The sequence below is a fragment of the Anastrepha ludens genome, chromosome 4 (assembly GCF_028408465.1).
Source record: "Anastrepha ludens isolate Willacy chromosome 4, idAnaLude1.1, whole genome shotgun sequence".
Taxonomy (NCBI): domain Eukaryota; kingdom Metazoa; phylum Arthropoda; class Insecta; order Diptera; family Tephritidae; genus Anastrepha; species Anastrepha ludens.
Window position 1 is genome coordinate 81745580 of NC_071500.1, and position 19831 is coordinate 81765410.

At 39.4% G+C, this 19831-nt stretch overlaps 1 protein-coding gene across 1 annotated transcript in view; it reads left to right on the forward strand.

Annotated features, from left to right (window-relative positions):
• Nucleotides 1-19831, forward strand: part of LOC128861890 (transmembrane channel-like protein) — a 53500-nt gene that overhangs the window by 17685 nt on the left and 15984 nt on the right. The window contains exons 5-11 of the mRNA XM_054100267.1: nt 1253-1441; nt 1614-1744; nt 5918-6028; nt 18363-18457; nt 18593-18689; nt 18787-18879; nt 19027-19182. Coding sequence (XP_053956242.1) covers nt 1253-1441; nt 1614-1744; nt 5918-6028; nt 18363-18457; nt 18593-18689; nt 18787-18879; nt 19027-19182 — 872 coding nt within the window. The remainder of the gene's footprint in view (nt 1-1252; nt 1442-1613; nt 1745-5917; nt 6029-18362; nt 18458-18592; nt 18690-18786; nt 18880-19026; nt 19183-19831) is intronic.

The following is a 19831-nucleotide window of genomic DNA, read 5'->3' on the forward strand; positions in this document are numbered from 1 at the left end:
TATTGCATCCCTACCACCAACAGAGGCAGCAGCACGACAGCATTCATTCCGAACCTATCACCAGGTTCAGCAGTGGTACGGGAATGAACAAAATGCAGAACAATGGGGATGGAACAGAAACAAAAATGGGTTAGTTCCTGTTACGACACTCGAGCCCCCAGCTCAAAAATCCTTGTTAAAACTTATTTCTTGTAAATGTAAAAGTGGATATCAGAAGGCCTGGGGATGCAGAAAAGCTTGGTTAAAATGATCCATTACATGCACAAATTGTAGTGGTGCTTGTAAAAATTCGCAAGTGCAATTGGATTACGATGAAGAAGAAAAAACTGGGACTATTTTAGAGCAAACGTTTGATGAAACGGACAACGAAGAGGATTGTGATGAGTCTGATAATCGTATCGCAGATGAAGCGGACGAGATTTCAGTCTGCGACGTCTTGATCGGTGTCCAAGACGAACCCGCAACGCCTGGTCCATCAGGAACGCTAAAACGTAGGAGATTGCGCTAAATTTTCGAAAGTGTGCATCACATGTGGATTAAGCCTACAGGGAATAACGATAAAAAAACGCGCTGTTTACTCTTCCTCCAGGTGGTGTGGAAATGAGTTTTTTATAAAACGCATATTAAAATGTACTTTGTGGCGCTCATACGCCAAAAACTATTTATTTTACACAAAAATCGTAATAACATAAAATGTAGGAAATTATCTCTAGTTTAATTTTGTATATATACGTTTTTCTCATAAAATGCGTCGGAATGGAGATATTGTAAAAAAAACTGTTTTTAGGCGTCATTTTTCCAATATGGCGGCGCTAGCGTCGCAGATACGAAGTGGCAAAGTTGAAATGCGAAAAGAGCATCCCAAAATCTATAAAAATTATCCAGTTTCAAAACTCCCGCAAAACTTTCCAGATCAAACTACCAGGTGACTGAACTAATACGCTCCATAGCGAATAGTTTCCAACAAGGGGCCGCCCTAATGTGCTTACCTACAAAAGACATATATAAGTAATACACTTTACGCTCTACGCGAGCGCTGGAAATTTTAATTTTAATGGAGGTGAATGTAAAGAAATAAATTAATATGTAAGTATGTAAGAATGTTCATATACGCAATTGTCAAAGGTAACGTACTACGTAAAATCGTGTTTTTAAGTTACATACTTTCACGCATGCACATAAATACTCATACCAGCAAAGTAGACTAGAAAATTGTCAGAATTAATTTTGACTCCTGCCATATTGTATTCAGCGTTGGTTGCATTGGAAGCGCGAAACCGTAAGCTTCCTTACCGTCTTAATACCCTGGGAACTGCGCATCAAGGAGATCGAGTCGCATTTCGGTTCCGGCGTCGCATCCCATTTCACTTTTCTCCGCTGGCTTATGTGGGTGAATACCATGATTGCCATACCGTTGGTGGCGTTCGTCATAGGGCCTGAGGTGAGTTTAAACTGACTGATTTCAATCATTTCGTCAATGTCGAGTTTTCACGTCATCATACCTTCTCGTTTATCAACTCTTACTTACTTTTCATCATTCACTCATCACTCGTCGTAATCTTCTTAAATTGTTCTCATTTATAAACATAAATATTTTTGTTGCATTTCCACAGTATTTTGCAACGAAAAAGGATGAGACGGATCCACGTAAACGTATGACGGAGCATGAGTATAAAGTGGCTGGAAATTTCTTTACGTTTTGGGAGTTCGAAGGTTATATTAAATATTCGCCAATGTTTTACGGGTAAATATACAGACATAAACAAAAATGTGTACATAAATACGTGAATGTACATATCTGCACATAAACTTGAAGGTGGTTCACCAGTAAATTAAAATTGCTATTTCTTATGCGAATATAAAATTTGGAATATTTTATGACTTTCACAAAAATATTTTGGGTCTCTACAGGATAATTCAAGACCTGGACGATGCGGGAACATTCTTCTTCTGCGGCTATAACCGCTTACGCGATTTTGGCCGAGTTTAACAAAGCGCACCAGTCGTTTCTTTCTCGTGCTAACCGGCGCCAATTGAACACACTAAGTGAAGCCAAGTCCTTCTCCACCTGAACTTTTCAACGCAGAGAGCCTTGTAGAGTGTTAGTTTAGTTCGTCGAGAAAGGACTTTACTGCTCAGTTGCCTACTTAGTTCAAAGTAGCACTTGTTGGCAAGAGAGATTCTACGTTGGATTTCTAGGCTGTCATTGTTTTCGGTGTTAAAGCTGGTTCCTAAATAAACGAAGTATTTTACAACCTTGAAATTATAACTGTCAACAGTGACGTGGGTGCCGATACGCGAGGGCGCCGATTGTTTGTTTGATGACAGGAGATACTTCGTTTTGTCCTCGTTCACCACCAGACCCATTCGCTTTGCCTATTTATCCAGTTTGGAGAAGTCAATATCACCGGCATACGCCAGCAATTGTACGCCCTTATAAAATATTGTGCCTGAGGGATTAAGTTCTGCGGCTCGTACGATTCTCTCCAACATTAGGTTACAGAAGTCACACGACAGCGAGTCACCCTTTCTGTAACCTCGTCTGCTATCAAATGGCTCGGAGAGGTCCTTCCCAATTCTGAGGGCGCTGCTGGTGTTGAGCTACGTCATCTTGCATAGCCGTATTAGTTTTGTGGGGATACCAAATTCAGACATCGCGGCATACAAGTAACTCCTTTCCGTACTGTCGAATGCAGCTTTGAAATCGACGAAAAGATGGTGTGTGTCTACTCTCCTTTCATGGGTCTTTTCCAAGATTTGGCGTATTGTGAATATTTGGTCGATGGTAGACTTTCCAGGTCTAAAGCCACACTGATAAGGTCCAATCAGTTGGTTGGCGATGGGATTCAGCCTTTCACACAATACGCTCGCCAGAACCTTATAGGCAATATTCAGAAGACTAATCCCGCGGTGATTGGCACAGATTGCAGGATCGCCCTGCTTATGGATTGGGCAGAGCACACTTAAATTCCAATCGGCAGGCATGCTTTCATCCGACCATATTTTGCATAGAAGCTGATGCATGCACCTTACCAGCTCCTCGCCACCATGTTTGAATAGCTCAGCCAGTAGGCCGTCGGCGCCCGCGGCTTTGTTGTTCTTTAGCCATGTTATCGCTATTCTCAGCTCGTCATGGTCGGGTAGCGGAACGTCAATTCCGTCGTCGACGATTGGGGTATCGGGATCTTCACATTCTCTGTGACATGCGCAGCTATCACTGTTTAACAGGTTCGAGAAGTGTTCCCTCCATAATTTAAGATTGCTCTGGATGTCAGTCACCAGTTCGCCGTCTTTGTTCTTACAGGAAAACGTCCCGGTCTTAAAATCTTCTGCAAGCCGCCGAACTTTCTGGTAGAATTTTCAGGCGTTGTTCCTGTTGGCCAGCATCTCAAGCTCCTCGCACTCACGTATTTCGGCGTCTCGTTTCTTCTTTCGAATAATACGTCTCTCTTCCTGTTTTAGTTCTCTATAGCGATCCCACATGGCTCGCGTTGCTCCCGATCGCAGCGAAGCTCTATAGGCGGCATTCTTTCTTTCTGCGACAGCATGACATTCCTCGTCGTACCAACTGCTCTTTCGGGCTCGCCGGAATCCGATTTCTTCTTCGACGACGGTACGTAGGGAACAAGAAATATTGTTGCTCTGTGTACAGAGGCGTGTGCGCAATTTGTCTTCAACAAGATAATGATCCGAGTCGATGTTGGGTCCTCGAATCGTACGTACTTCTAAAACACTAGAAGCGTGTCTTTCATCTACTCGTATCACAACATGATCTATCTGATTTCGATCAGGGGACAGCCAGGTAGCTTAGTGGATCTTTTTATGCTGGAATCTGGTGCTGCAGACTACCATGTTTCGAGCCCAGCGAAGTCGATCAGCCTCTGACCGTTACCGGATGTTTCGATGTGCAGGCTGAATATTTCGACTGTGGGACCGAAAATTCCCTCCCCCACATTAGTGTTTTTATTTAAACTGTAAAGATGCAGGGGTCCTTTCAGCTCAGGAATAACCCTATATTGAGCCAAGTAAAGGGTTTTCGAATAAGGTCGGCTCGATGTTGAAACAAACTGTGTATGAGGTTTTAACAAAATTACTATTTTTTATTTAAAAAGCCCACGTATGCCAAGCATGATGTAGAATGATAGTAATTTTGCATAAGAGCAATCCGAAGACGCGAAAAGGAATTAAAGAAGAAGAAATTACACAAATAATACTCGCATGAATTGCTATTCTCACAATCACCAGTTGCACAATTATGACGTCACACACTCAGGATAGTATAAATGGCTGCCCACACGAGGAGCCCACTTGGTCACAGAATCAAAATTCTTCGCTTGTGATTCCATACAAAGGAAGGACAGTGGGAAAAGAACCACGCGGGTGAAAAAAGAAGAAGGGGCTTTAATTGAAGGTTTACGACTAGTGACTAATTACGTTTGATTAACCGCTTGAAGCTACTTATAAATTCACTGGGTGGGTGATATTTAATTCGCAGTGAGAGCCCAGATGTCTGAATCTTTGCCCAAGAAGAGTAGAGCAACTAAAAATAGGGTGCTGAGATGATTCCAACTCACCTATCCTTCTGCAGAAATGACGACCGTACCAATGTCGATTGCGAAGAAGTAAATGCCAGTTACGTCACCGGCTTCAAATCTGCATAAAACACATATTTTTTATAGATGCAATGGTCCTTTCTTTACGAGGACCAAGCATCGAAAGCTTTCATTCCGTCAGTGGGTGACTTTAATCCGAATTTCCGTTACTACCGTCAAGTTTGTTAAAATTTGCATGTACTTGAATTTTTCCACTGTTTCCGCTCCCACAATATTTCCCCCACCATGTCGACTTCACGCGTTCGTTTCTTAGTCTATAATCATCTGCTTAACTGGGACTGACCTCGTAATGGATACTACACTTACCTCTGCATGCTCTAATATATGTTGCATATCGCTCATTGTTGAGTAAATCTTACCCCTAACATCCCTTGAGTCACCATGATATCGGTTAAGTTTTCTTGGCTTATCAGATCTTCTATGTAATACGAGTAAAGCTGCTTAATGCGTCTGCTCGCTGCAAATCGGTGGCATAAGAAAAACACTTACCTACCTCGCATCAATTCTTGCATGACATACTGAGCAAAAGCGGTGCAAATTCTTCAGGTAGCAACCCAGACCTATCAGGATGTGCATTAACCTCGCCATAACTTCAGTTTAACCATCTTTCATGTGGTATTTTCATCTTCTATCTGTGGAGTTTGACCACCACTTCTGTCATTTTCGCTACTAGGTTATTGTTGCACTGCTCCTTATGAAATTCCACCTAATGGATCGCATGTGAACTGGAGTCGTTAGAGTATTTTTCCAAAAGTATGGGTACAGACTCAAGCCCCGACAAAGCTTCGCCACGTTGAAGTTTGTGAAAAGCAAAGTTCTTCTGTATGGCGAGAAATTATCTTTCGCTAACGGCTGGGATGTTCTCAACCGTTTTAGGGTTTATTTGACGTACAAGTGAGAACTGACTGTTTCCCGAACCGTTATTTAGCTGGCAAACGTTGGAGAGTTGACTGTGAAGAACCAAATCGAGTAAATGAAATTAGTATTGAGACTTATGGTAATAAACTTACTTTTATATAATTTACATGACACATTTCTATATAATTTAGACGTTGCTAAAACAACATGGCAGGCAAAACTGCCGCAGTCGGTCATCATCGACCCGTCCTTATTAGAAGACCTTTTATGTTTGTGAAAGTCTTCAAATACCTATACCAAATTTTCTGATTGAGCTTTATTTTTGCATGTAAAGGAAGATATCTTTGTGCTAGTAGTTACATATTTACCTATACACACATCTGTTTATTCGAAAAGCAAACTTTTTCTTTCCCGAATTTATCATAATTTGTTCTGTGTCCTTTCAGTTATTACTCGAATATTTCTGGAGCCAGTACATTGGGTTATAAATTACCAATGGCATACTTTCTAACAGCTGTTGTCGTTTATATTTACAGCTTTGTGGCAACTTTAAGGAAGTAAGTATATAAATCAAATCTATACCTAGTAAATAAATTTGCTAGAATAGTACAAATATGACGGGTAAGAACAAAGCCCACCAAAGCACTACTCGTCAAATGCAAATTACAACATTATTTTTACTTACCAACATTTAGAATAAGGAATCATCGAAATCAAAATAGTTTTGACGAATTCACAGATTTTACACTTTTTTCTATGCCTTGCTTGGCAGTGACAAAACAAACAGATTTTCCTTATACTGCCACAACCTTTCCAAAGGGGACTTATTTTTAAAAATCTTGTTTGTATAGGTATATATAAACATGCATTTATTTGTATACGAGTATATTAGGGCGGGTCGATTTAAAAATCGCTCATTGCTCTGTGAAGATCGTATTCTAGGGATCAAAATAAGAAACTTTGCCGAAGGAACCATACCTCTAAAACGAATTCTGATGTCCCCCAGTTTGGGTCGAACGAAAAATCCCACTTTGACCCATTTAGAGTGTTCCAATCGAGTCCAAATGTATGACCGACCCCCACTAACTTTGGACGACCGATCCACCCATGCCAGTGGCACACCCCCTGGGCTCCCCATACAATCATTTCAAAATATCACCATTTTTGGCCTTTACATGAGAAAAGAAACTAAAAAGTTTCTTATTTTGATCCCTAGAATATGATTTTCACAGAGCAAAGGGCAATTTTTTTGCCTCCCCACAAAAGACACTAAAAGTTCGACCCACATTGGGGGACATCAGAATTCGTTTCAGAGGTATGGTTCCTTCGGCAAAGTTTCTTATTTTGATCCCTAGAATATGATTTTCACAGGGCAATGGGCGATTTTTTTGCCTCCCCACAAATCGACCCGGCCTAGAGTATATATAATTGACGCTTACACCCTTTATTGGGTATTTGGCCGCGTTTCTCCTCCTATTTTGTGGTGGCGTCTTGTCTTGATGTTGTCCCACAAATAAAGTGCTGCCTCCGAACGGCAGATGGTTTTTTATAATATTCGTCATGGCAGAAATGCACTCGGAGGCTTACCTTTACGGTCGTCCCTCAACTATATTATTATATTTCGTTTAGGTGATACAAATATTTATTATTTTCGGTCCTTCGACCATATTTTATTACGGTATTAAAGTACAGAAAATTATTGAGTTCTCTATACAAAAAAAAAATCACAAAGACGGCGCAACGCGCCACTGAATTGTCACGCGCGTGTTTGTTTTTGGCATTTTTAGATAGTCCGAAACAACAAAAGGCAGCATCCATACTTATTACCAGAGCGTAGACCTTCTTCTCATAGATATCTACGGCAAATTCCAGGCTAATTGCAATGCGTTTGGAAATATTTAAAATTAGGCTACTTGAAAATTTTCGGAGCTCTTTCAGTAATACATGGATTACACAGCTCCACAATTTCAATTTCAATTACAATTCAAGATTACACTGTTCAACAATTTCTGTTTGAAAATATTGTTTTCACCGAATAATTTTGGCCACATTCCAAAGTCAGTGGCTATCTTCACTGTCAAGAACTGGTAATTTGCTTCAAAGGGACCAAAATAAATCAACTTTAATACGATGGGCGATGGCTCATCCCACGTACAACGTACAGAAAAGTATGTTGGTGGTTATTCAATGATTTTGAGCATATCACATCAAACGGAGTTATACCCCTTACTAAAATAGATAAGATAATCCGTAAAGATTTCATAATCTTTCCATGGTAATAGAAATATGGTGGAGTATCTTCGAGAGCAATCAATGAGTAATGAATTATTTGAAGTAACGATGTGGCCAACATAAAGTCCGAATTTAAATCCAATTGAAAGTTGTTGGTGTTACCTTAGAAACAGCTTGCTTGTTAACTATGATACATTTTCCCATGAAGTAAATTAACGCAGGGAGAGAGTGCAGAAATGTAAGAAAATATTTCGTATACCTATATTGAAATTGTTTGATTACGTGGCCAATTACATAAAACTCCTAAACAACCAAAGGTAAATGTTCTTGTATGGCATTTTCTGCGCGCTGTTACCTGTAACATAAAAGTTGAAATGATCCACTTTGGAGGCAATAAATCAATTAAGAATTGGCTAAAACAATATTAGGCTTAGGGTAGCTGAACAAAGAAAGGGACTACTTCACCAATCTCATTTCAACTATTAAGAGATTTGGGTATCGGTAAAAGTAGACTGAAGCTTGCTTTTTAAAGGTCACTGGCAGTACACGAAGGGAAATGGTTGCTCTTCGGTGACAGAGTTATCCAGAATTGTACTAAATATACGACAACTCAAGTACCAACTGGGGTGGGTGGTAAATCATTAAATCCTCTATGCTTGATTTTGCTCAACGTGCTGCAGATAGAGAAAACTGCATTCAATAGTGGCAACAAATAGTTATTGGTCTCTGGGTTTTTTAGCCCAGCTATTTCTCCAATTTGTGGGGTGCGTCTTGATTTTGTTCCATTTCATGTTTTTTTATGAGAAGCTTTGCTTTATGGAGGTTTGCCATTGTCTACCGGAGGACGACAGCTATTATAAAAAACATTTTGGTATTTCATGAACATATCTGGTTATCGACTGGGTTTGATTAAAATAGTGTAAAATTACTCAGTACTACGAGTATGGGCGATAAACAGATAGGTATACCACAACTTACAGCTTTAGGAATGGAATAATTTCAAATGTTCACACCAAGAGACTACATATTACTACATATGATGGCAGATGAAAGGGAATGTTAATAAAACATCTACAAGTTCAGGGGCAACTAGATAAAGCAACAGCGCCAAACGAAACAGCCTCCCTTCATACCCAAGCTGTAATGCCCTGTGGTGGCGCTCAAGTGGATGAGAAATTCTTAATAAAACTGGTTTGTCTTGGTTGCTGATGACCACTTAAGGATAATGATGTGTTCATGGACAAACAAACGCAACACCAAGGGCACATATGTGCATACAAGTATTCCCTAAGTATGTGGCTACACACGTATTCACATTAGAGTTATGACAAATTTAACCAGCTTTATTTATTAAATATAATAAGACAATAGCGCAGGAGATGTCAATTAAGGCGCATAATTAAATTATATTACATTTGTGCCACATTCAATGCTGCAATCATCGCTCTCGACACACAAACAAAAAATCCACCCTTGGGATTAAGGCTGTCTGATTACGACTTGTACTCAAAACTTTCAGATTTGCTCCATATACCAGCTAAGTAGCTGAACGAGAACAAGAACAAAAATAGTCACGCGTGAGACATTACCACAATAAGAGGTTGTATATACCTAATAAAGGGTCTTTCAAAAGTTACTAATACCTGGGCGGTACATTTTTTATGTCATCTCTGACATTTGTCAACTAAGCCATGTATCTTCTGCTCAAATATGAACGAGACGTTATCAATAAAACGGTCCGCGGATGACATGTGGCAAAAATAAATTTTTGAGCTTGACTTGTTTACAGTAGCACAGAAAACAAACTAAGTGACATATGACGCTGAAATTTGCCATGTAAGCTTATAATAGTCCTACCAAAAAACAAAAAATTTATTTTTGCCATATGTCATCCGCGGACCGTTTTATTGATAACGTCTCGTTCATATTTGAGTAGAAGGTACTTTTGCAATATTTCACGACAGAACAACGCATTAAAGTTACTGAAACTTATTAGGAAAATAGTCGATCTTTAAGAACAACATATTGCAAAATTCGTGATTTGTTTGGTGGAAATAATCATCCGAATGAGTCAACAATTCAAAGTTTGGTGAAAAGGTTTCAAGAAACTGGTTCCGTCGAAGATAAAAAAAGGAACGGGACATTCTGTTGAGAATATTGTTACTGTAGCGCAAAGTATTGCTGAACATCCTTCAACATCGATATCTCAACGCTCTCAACAATTAGGCAATCACGAATGGGCTGTTTGGTGGATTTTACTTGTAGACGTTGTCATGACGGACATTCAAATAACATAATTTTCATGTATATTTTTTAAGAAACGTATTTTGAAAAAAAAAAACAGTGAAATCTGAGAGAATATAAATTTAGGCATCGTCTTTTGAAGGGCCCTATATCTATCTAAATATGTATTTGGCACATAATTGGAGCTGGTTGTACCCGCATGCAAGCATGTACTCGTACATATGTATATAAAATATTCGAATAGCCTCACCATGCACAGATAATCTTGTAATCGAACGATAAAATAGCTGCGTATTAACTGAACTTTAAACGTCCACTAGAATTGTGTTTATTTTGTACCACGACAGCAACACTGAAGGCACATTTTACTGCATGCGGTCTACAATAAAATTTTTACTATTGAACAATTTACTAGCTCCTTCAACAGCTACTCCGGACTTACATCTCTAACGCATTCAGAATTTGCACATAAATTGATGTCATTTCAAGATCACACAAGGGCTCCCTTCGGCTAGGTAGATATTACGTGCTCGGCATTAAGTGTCGTTGGTCATGATGAGAAACAGAAGAACTTGCTCTTATGTGTATATGTGTGTATGTGCATTGCCATTTTGCTACCAGAAATTTTATTTATTAGACATTTGTGAGCTGTATGGAAATGCAGTACCTATGAATATATTTACCAGTATAATACAAAAGGAATAACTAAGTGCCTCTAAATAGGTGTACTGCTTATTCACAGGCATGTTGTATGTGGATTCGCATATGTTTTCCTCATAATATACATATGTATATCACTTTGTTCTTTTCTTGTAATTTTGTCCGTCACTACATTATCAACACAATTGATTGGGAAATCTTGCTACATCTACATTTAGTAACCAGCGTAAATTGCTCTTGGGTTAATTGTACCCGGATGCCAAAAACACAGTGGAACAATACGCAAAAAATGTTTAATTCCCGGGGTAAACTAACGATGTCGATAAATATGGTTTGACAGCTGAGAATGGCAAACAGTGTTGACGTTTCTGTTCAGTAAAGTTTGTGAAGTTCGTTTAACGCTCCCGAATTGAATAAAATAAATCTGTTCGGGAAAATCGTACAGCACTGGCGGCATCATCGGCCCTTATTTCTTTCGAAAAGAGGAAGGAGCTGCCGTTACTGTGAATGGCGAGCGCTATCGAGCCATGCTGACTGAATTTTTGTTTCTAAAAATTAATCAGCTAAGCAACGATGACATTTTGTTCCAACAAGACGCCCCAACTTTATTAGAAAACGTAGTCAAATCTTGGACTGATCGAATTGGCCAAGTAACTCATAGTCCGCGGCGGGCATATGCCGGATATCATCAGATTATAATAAAAACATTCATTCAAATATTATTTCTGCTTTCAACTATCAGTTTAGGTTTTCAAACTCTTAAAAAAAAACGCAATATAATTTTTATAGATTATGAAAAATAAGAAGGCATATGTTTTATTGTAATTTCTTTAATTTTATGCACCTCAAAGTTTACAGTTCTCATTTTATATGGCGCTCTGAGATATTTTGATGAAAATCATATCTGAAATCATAAAAACTATTTTAATATTTAAAAATCTAGTTTCGAAATATTTCTTAAATCTTAAATTTGGGAAAAAATAAATTCATTTTTTTTCTCGGTAGATGGCTGTAGTGATCGATATCTCGTGAAGTATAAATCGAATAATTTAAAGTTTATGCTCGTTGTCAAGGCGACATTTCACACTAAAGAAAGCTTTTTGCAGTTTTTTGTCTGTTCCATTCCATTTTGAGTTACAGGATGTTGACAATGGAAGTCAACAAAGAGAAAATTCAATAGATTTTACAGTTTGTCTTTGATAAAGACAAAAATACAAACCAGGTCGCTGAAATTGTAAATGTTGTTTATTAGGCCGGGTCGATTTGTGGGGAGGAAAAAAAATCGCCCATTGCTCTGTGAAAATCATATTCTAGGGATCAAAATAAGAAACTTTGCCGAAGGAACCATACCTCTAAAACGAATTCTGATGCCCCCCAATGTGGGTCGAACTTTTAGTGCCTTTTGTGGGGAGGCAAAAAAATCGCCCATTTCTCTCTGAAAATCATATTCTAGGGATCAAAATAAGAAACTTTGCCCAAGGAACCATACCTCTAAAACGAATTTTGATGACCCGCCCTACTGTTTATGGTGCTGATACTGTGACTGCTAATTACGTACAATTTTGGTTGCGTCGACTCCATTCAACCATTTTTGATGTTAAAGAAAATGTTGATAATGTCGATAAAATCACAGAAATACGAGTAATCGAAGTTGGCCGGCACGTTAGTAATCATAGCATCGCCCAGAAGCTAAAGATCGACCATAAAACAGTGTTCATCCATTTGCACAAAAATTGTACGTAAAAATAATGGATTTCTTTTTCCCCAAACAAATATTTTAATTCATAAATATTATTTTCTTCTTCCTAATATCTAGCTCAAAGGAAACTTTCAAAATAAATTATTTAATTTATTTCACGGATTATTAAAAAAAGTACACTAAGTGTACTTAGTGTACTATCCACGCTATCGCGCCAAGATAAACGACTACCCGACTAGAATTACAGTGAGGCATGCCAAAGAATTAGATAGGCCCGAATTAGGCAGGCCTTACTGAGGCACGCCTCACTATTACCTTACCAGGCCCACTTTAGGCAAGGCAAAGATTGGCATGCCAGAACAATACCAAATTTGGTTGTTGTGGTCACGAAAATCTGTGGCAGTGTCTCACTTAGGCATAAATTGGAATCCCTAACTGATTTGTAGAAGGGCATCCGGAGTATTACCGAAGTTTGGTTTTTCGAACCTGCGCCTAATGAGGCAGATGTGTGGCGATAACTTTCGGGGCTTGGGCCTAGTTTGGCTGCCTTATGAGGCGCAAATTTGGAATGCGGTCTGCCTTATTTGCGCCTAATCACCGCCTTACCAAAATTTCTAGTCGGGTATATGGAAATTGAAGGCCGTGATCTTCACAACATTTGATTCCAACAAGATGGCGCTATTTGTCATACAGCCCCTGATACAATTGATTTACTGCCCCGTCGTTCCGGTGAGCAAAAATTATCTCTCGTCTCGGAGCAGCCGATTGGCCACCAAAATATCACCCCTTTGGATTTTTATTTGTAGGGGTATGACAAGTCTTATGATTTGTGGATGAACCAGTTTCATTGAAAAATTATGGATAAACCAGCTTCAAAAATACTAAAGTTATTCACGAGATACCGAACAAATTCCTCCAGAGAGTCATACAAAATTTATGTTTACGGATGACCGAATTGCAACGCAGTTGCGGCCAACATTTGAAAGGGATTATCTTTAAAAAATAAATGTCATTAATGGTTCTACACAAAAACAATAAAGATTGCCGAATCAATTTGAAGTTTCCCTATTTTATTTCGATTTAAAATCCGATTCCCCTAAATTGATAAATTGATCATCCTTTATATTCCTTAGCTATACTAAAGTTTTTTTTTTAAACGATTTTCTATCAAATTTATTAATTATTTATGCAACCATTTATGTACAAAGAGCATTTTAGAATCAGGTGACCTCAGCTGTGGGTATTTTTTAACGACCAGCTGAGAATTTTGTTTACTTATGGATCTGTACAGTGATTCTGGCTGATTAATTTAGCAGTGGCGTAATTTTCTAAGAATAAAGATTTGGTGGTCCTTTTCGCCTATTACCTATAACAAAAAATTTTAAGGTAAAGAAAGAAAATAAAATTTCAGAAAAAACTGGAATTACCCTATATTCTGCAAAGCACTTCTTCTATCAAGCATTCATTTGACCTATTTTTTAAAAAGTAGGTGTATTGATTTTGACAGGTAAAATAAATTCCAGCTCATACATATATCAGATGACATCTTATTCTTCCCACTTGTCGTTGTAAGCCTACCACCTGTTTTCAACAAATTATCAGCGACAGCTCAAAGCTTGACGATAAAGTTTGGCGTATACTGTAGGAAACCAAAAGTAAACTTTTCGACTCGTCTTCCTAATCACTGTAGCGTATTTCAGACTAAAATTATAGTCATTAATGTGGTGGTATGCCAAAAGGTTTAGATACTTTGACTAATCGTTCTTAAATTATACTGACAATCTTGGAGACCAGATCAATGGGTTTGCTCTTAAAACAAATTGGTTTAAAGAGGAGTAGCAGTTGCACAGCGACTGTGGTATCACAATGGATCGGCAATGATCTAAGTGAGCCGGTTTAAAAACCCGCTCCCAACTTCTACCTACTTACCTACCTACTGATTTTTAATGCGGTGAAATGTACAAGTCGGAATTTTTTGAAAAAAATGTTGTCCTAATAATGTTGGGAAACAAAACATAATCAAAAGAATAGAGGTACAAAAGCAATATTGCATAGCATTGCCAAAGGCAAAAAATCGAGAAAGCACGATGCAAGAAAACAAATAAGCAGATACGTGAGGGCACATTTTCTTATCTTTACTTTAACTGCTTATTCCCGCTGGAATATTAATAATTAATAAAATTTGCAAAAAATAAAAATAAATAAATAATAAAAATGACAGAAATCGAAATGAAAGTACGAAGGAAAATTGTGCACACTTGCGCACTGAAGAAAAATGTCCTACTGGCAACAGGCCAAACGTTAAAAAGTTAGTGCGAAAATTTTATTATTGATTGATTACTTAGAGATCCCTTGAGTGCATTGTGTTTGATGATAGAACTTGCGTCAAAATGCACTCTAGAACAATACCAGATCCATAGTGTTATATAAAAGAGAAAAGTGATACAGTGGACGAATCAGTATCATGCATAAAAGTGAAAAAATATATCCTTATAGTAAGCTATTTGTCTTCGCATCATCTTCAGAATATTCTGGCCGAACACCATCAGCAATGACGCGCTGTGGAAATCAACGAATTAGGAACCATACCTATGGCAAATCAAAAGCAGAGAGCGGTACTGGATAGGTCACACGCTAAGAAAACCATTAGATAGCATCGCAAGAATGACAATGGGCTGCAACCCGAAACCCGCAAGGGAGCAGAGGCCGCGGTCGGCCAAAAAATACTTGGAGAAGGTCGATCAGGCGGGAGCTAGCAAATGCCAACATCTCATGGGACGGCGCAAAAATAACAAGCCAGAACCGCGTACGAGGGCCTTGTCGAGACCCTATGCTCCCGAGTGGAGTGAACGAGGGGAAAATATGGCAAGCTATTTCTACATACATCTGAACTTAAAACTTTCCCATTTTACATAACGAGAACTATAGAAGCCGTAGTTGACAGCAACAGTCAACCCGATTGGCCCGATTTAGCTAATGTGCAGTACACCTATTCCACTTTGACTTTTTCGAAATATATATTACAACTTCAGTTATATAGCAAAAGAGGAGAGCCCATCAAATACTAAAGAATTTGGGTCAATCGGGAGATATTGGGCTATTGTGAAACAAAAAAATAAGAAATAATAATAAATAATTACCAAGCTGCTGGTAACCTGAAATAGTTTAAAGAAAATTGGCTTCATCTTTGCGGTATGGCACAAACCGATGTTTGCAGAACGTGAAGAGAGGGATAAAGCAAAGGGTTCAGCAGAAATTAATAGAATATTTTTTTAATTCATTATCTAAAAAAATAATATAATAATATAATATATATAAAAAATAATATTTACTTATTGCTATCAACAAAAAAATTTGTACGGAAAAAAAATTCGTTACTTTATTACCTAATCAATGTGCGCAGTTTGTTTTCGGTACAGTCCTTAAGAAGCTTACTCCAAACGCATATGTCAACTCACTTTGCCATTCTCATCTGTCAAACCATAGTTATCGATATCAAAAGTTCTAATGCAGGTAAAAAACACCCGATTCAGGTTCGTTACCAAATACGGCCTTCCAAACAACGGCCCTGCGATAACCTAATCAAATACGATTCTCTCATAATTCTTCAATAAATGTTCAACGGTGTCTTGCGAAATCCTACTTTTTTATTTGTTTCCAAGATAATATATTTTTCTCTCCGGTGGATATAGTAAACATATACATGCATATGTCCTGGTTGTACAGATTACTATGCTGCAAGTTAGGTTGATATGGTTGCCCAGGGAATGGGCACACTTGGACGAAGAAGGATTTGTCCTTTGTGATGCCATTATGGAGGGGTGAGGCGGGAGAGAAAGACCGATGGGATACAGGGAGAGGGCGGGGAGAGATGGTGCTGGGATGGTTAGGAGCTTGTGGATTACGAACGATGACTATATTTGCGTCGACCGCTTAATGCTGCTGATGAAATTCATCAGATTTTTAATGTCCGCACCAGCTATATCAGCAGGCGTGGCAAAAAAGTAGGAGCCAAAATGCCTAGATCTTAGCCCCGCCAGAGCAGGGCAGCTAAGGAAAAGGTGCTGAGATGATTCCACCTCATCCTCCATACATCCAGCACAGAAAGGACTCGAGGCGATTCCAAGTCTCATAGCATGCATTCCTCGCGCATTGTGTCCTGTGAGAGAGCCCACGAGATTAGAGAGCTGATATTTTGTCAGCCTCAGAAGCTCGCCCGAGCGCCTCCGGTCCACACGTGGCCAAAAGGATTTCGCGACCTTACACTTTTGTGTACTTGCCCAGCGCTCGCTGAGTTGGTGCGATGCCCATCTTTCCAGAAGCAGACCGCAGGTAGTCAGGGGGATCCCGATTCTCTCCCTTCGCGGGGAAGTCACCTCGCATGTCCCTTGTCTGGCCAGCTCATCTGCCTCACAGTTTCCAGTAATGTCGCTGTGACCAGGAACCCAGATAAGGCTGATGTTAAAGAATTTGGACGCAGTCGAAAGCGAGGTCAACCATTCCTTGACCAATTCCGAATGCACCGTCATAGACCCGAGGGCCCTTATTGCCGCTTGGCTGTCGGGGTAAATATTTACTTTCTTGTCCGTTAATACGCATTTGAGCAGCCAATCGGCTGCCTCCTTGATTGCGCCTACCTCTGCCTGGAACACACTGCAGTGGTCCGGTAGCCTGCATTTGAGTCTGATGGGGAGCTCCTCGCAAAAGACTCCTCCGCCAACCTTTCCTTCCAACTTCGATCCATCCGTGAACAAGTTCACCAGGCCCTGCCCCTAAGTGTAGCCCTCCGTCCACTCTTCCCTTGACGGAATATAAGTGGAGAAGGTTCCGGTTGGGCTAAACGAGGGTATATACTCCGATCCGTTGAGAGAGGGATGAACTTGAAGTTTCTGAGGATGCTTGAGTGCCCATAAGTGAGATTAAGCTTATAGCTCCAGCCCCTCAGTCTGATTGCGGTACGCGAAGCGGGAATTCTGCCTGCGATGTCTACGGGTACCACATTTAACATTGCGTTGAGCGCCAGAGTAGGAGTCGTTCGAAGCGCCCCACTGATTCCAATGAGTGCCGACCTCTGAACTCTCTCCAGCTTCTTCACCAATGTCGTCTTCTCTAGTGAGTTCCACCAGCCTATGACTCCATATAACAAGATAGGCTTTACAATAGTATTATATAGCTAGAAAACAACCCTGGGCGAGAGGCCCCATCTTTTACCAATGGCGCCCTTGCATCCATACAAGGCGATTGTTGCCTTCCTCACTCTTTCCTCAATATTGGGCTTCCATGTAAGCTTGCTGTCAAGGATAATACCTAGGTACTTTACCTTGTCACAAAGCATCAGAGGAGCGCCCCCTAGTGAGGGAAGTTGAGCTCTGGGTATTTTATGCTTCCTCGTAAATAAGACGAGCTCCGTCTTAAGAGGATTCACCGACAGGCCGCAATCCGTTGCCCATCTAACAACTACGTTAAGATATCCCTGCATCAGGTTGTTCAGAGTATCCACAAATTTTCCTCTGACGATTAATGCGACGTCATCCGCGTAGGCAACCACCCTGCAGCCCCCTTTCACCAGCTCCTCCAGCAAGTCATTTACGACAACGACCCAGAGGAAAGGCGAGAGAACACCACCTTGAGGAGTGCCCCTACTCACCTGCCGCTGAGTTCTGCCGCGACAGTTCTGTCGCTAAGCATTTTATAGATAAATCTGATCAGGTCGGTTTCGACCCGCAGTTTACTCAGAGACCTGGTGATTGCCTCCGGGATGCAAGGTATGCAAGCCTAAAACCTAAAAATGTCCTAAATGTATTTGTCCTGATGGAATCTCTGTTACACTTTTAAAAAATGTCGACACATTTTCATCTTGGAAAGATTTTTAGAAGAGTTTATGCAGTACGAACCAAATAACGAAATAAAAAACTACCAAATGTGTGTCGAGACACAAAAGTATCTACTGGTGGAAATGATTTCATCTTCCTTTTGACTAATATAATTTTGACGAGTGAAAACTTCGTAATATTTGTAACAAATGTCTTGAAAACTCGAAATTTTTTAATTCTTAGAATGGCCGAGAACTCAAGAAATTCCAAACTCTCCTTAAAAGACGATGAATGCACTTTTACTTGGAAACTTTTCACTGGTTGGGATTTCATGATTGGTAAGTTGAAGGATAAGAAAATCTTATGCAGTTTTAATTTCTCCATTTTCAATCATAAAAACCGACTTTCTAAACTCATTCAAAAACTCACAATTTATGTATATTATCAAAATTTTCTAACAATTATAAAAATAGGCCACGCAGAAACCGCGCACAACAGAATCGCATCCGTAGTAGTTGGTTTCAAAGAGGTACTACTCGAAGAGGCCGAAAAGAAGAAGGATAATCGCAAGTGAGACAAATGCATTTTATAGCATTTTAAAATATGTGGTATTTATAACATTTTATTCTATTTCACTTAATTTAAACTCTCTGCTTTCGTTCCTCAGTTGGCGCATAATACTGCAACGTATATTGGTGAATGTGGTGGTGATGGGTCTTTTAGCTGCCTCGGCATACACTGTTGTGAAATTGGTTAATAAGTTAGTACTGTTAACCGCTGAATTTTTATCACAAGGCGTTTTATTATGCATCATGCGTCCGATATTTATTCCAAATTGAAAATTTCAATGCTTTGCTATACTTTTATTATTCTCAAAAATAATTTTTTTTACGCTTTCCGCACACAGCTCGGAGCAACTGGCGCGTAATGGCAATTTGCTGAGTCGCAATGCGGTTAACATCACCATCACGCTTTTGGCGTTTTTTATGCCAATGATATTTGACGCACTGGGATTATTCGAAAATTGGCATCCGCGACAACAGTTACGCTTGCAATTGGCACGGTAAGATAACTGTTCCTTCTTATGCACACATACATTTACATTAGGCTCCTCCTTATTTTTTCGAACTAAACATTTCATAAGTAGAAGTTCTCGATATTTGACTTCCATTCAACTTATGTAACAGAGGCAAAGTTAAGCCATTTGTTCTGCTAGCTCGCATATTATTAATAAATTTAAAACAAAATGCAATTTATTCCAAATAATTATAAATAACATTGAATAACTTTGAGAAAAAACTGATTTGTATAAGTGAGGTATTTTTATTCGGATTGATTATTTACAATTTATTAAAACCATTTTTTGAATACAATATCAATCAAGTGGTCACCTTTATTAGCAATCACAAGCTGCGATCTTTTTTCTGCGTTTGTCATCACCTTATCAAGCATTTCGGGTTTTATAGCGTCGATTTCGGCACGAATGTTTGCCTTAAGCTAGTCGATAGTCTGGGGATTGTTGGCGTAAACCTTACTTTTCAGAGAACCTCACAAAATGAAGTCCGGGGGGGTTAAGTCAGGTGATCTGGGGGGCCAGTCGATATCGCCTCTTTTTGACACTAGACGTCCCGGGAATTTTCATTGCAGAAATTCAATTGTTGCATTCGCAGTGTGGCATGGCGCACCGCCTTGTTGAAACCAGTAACTGTCTA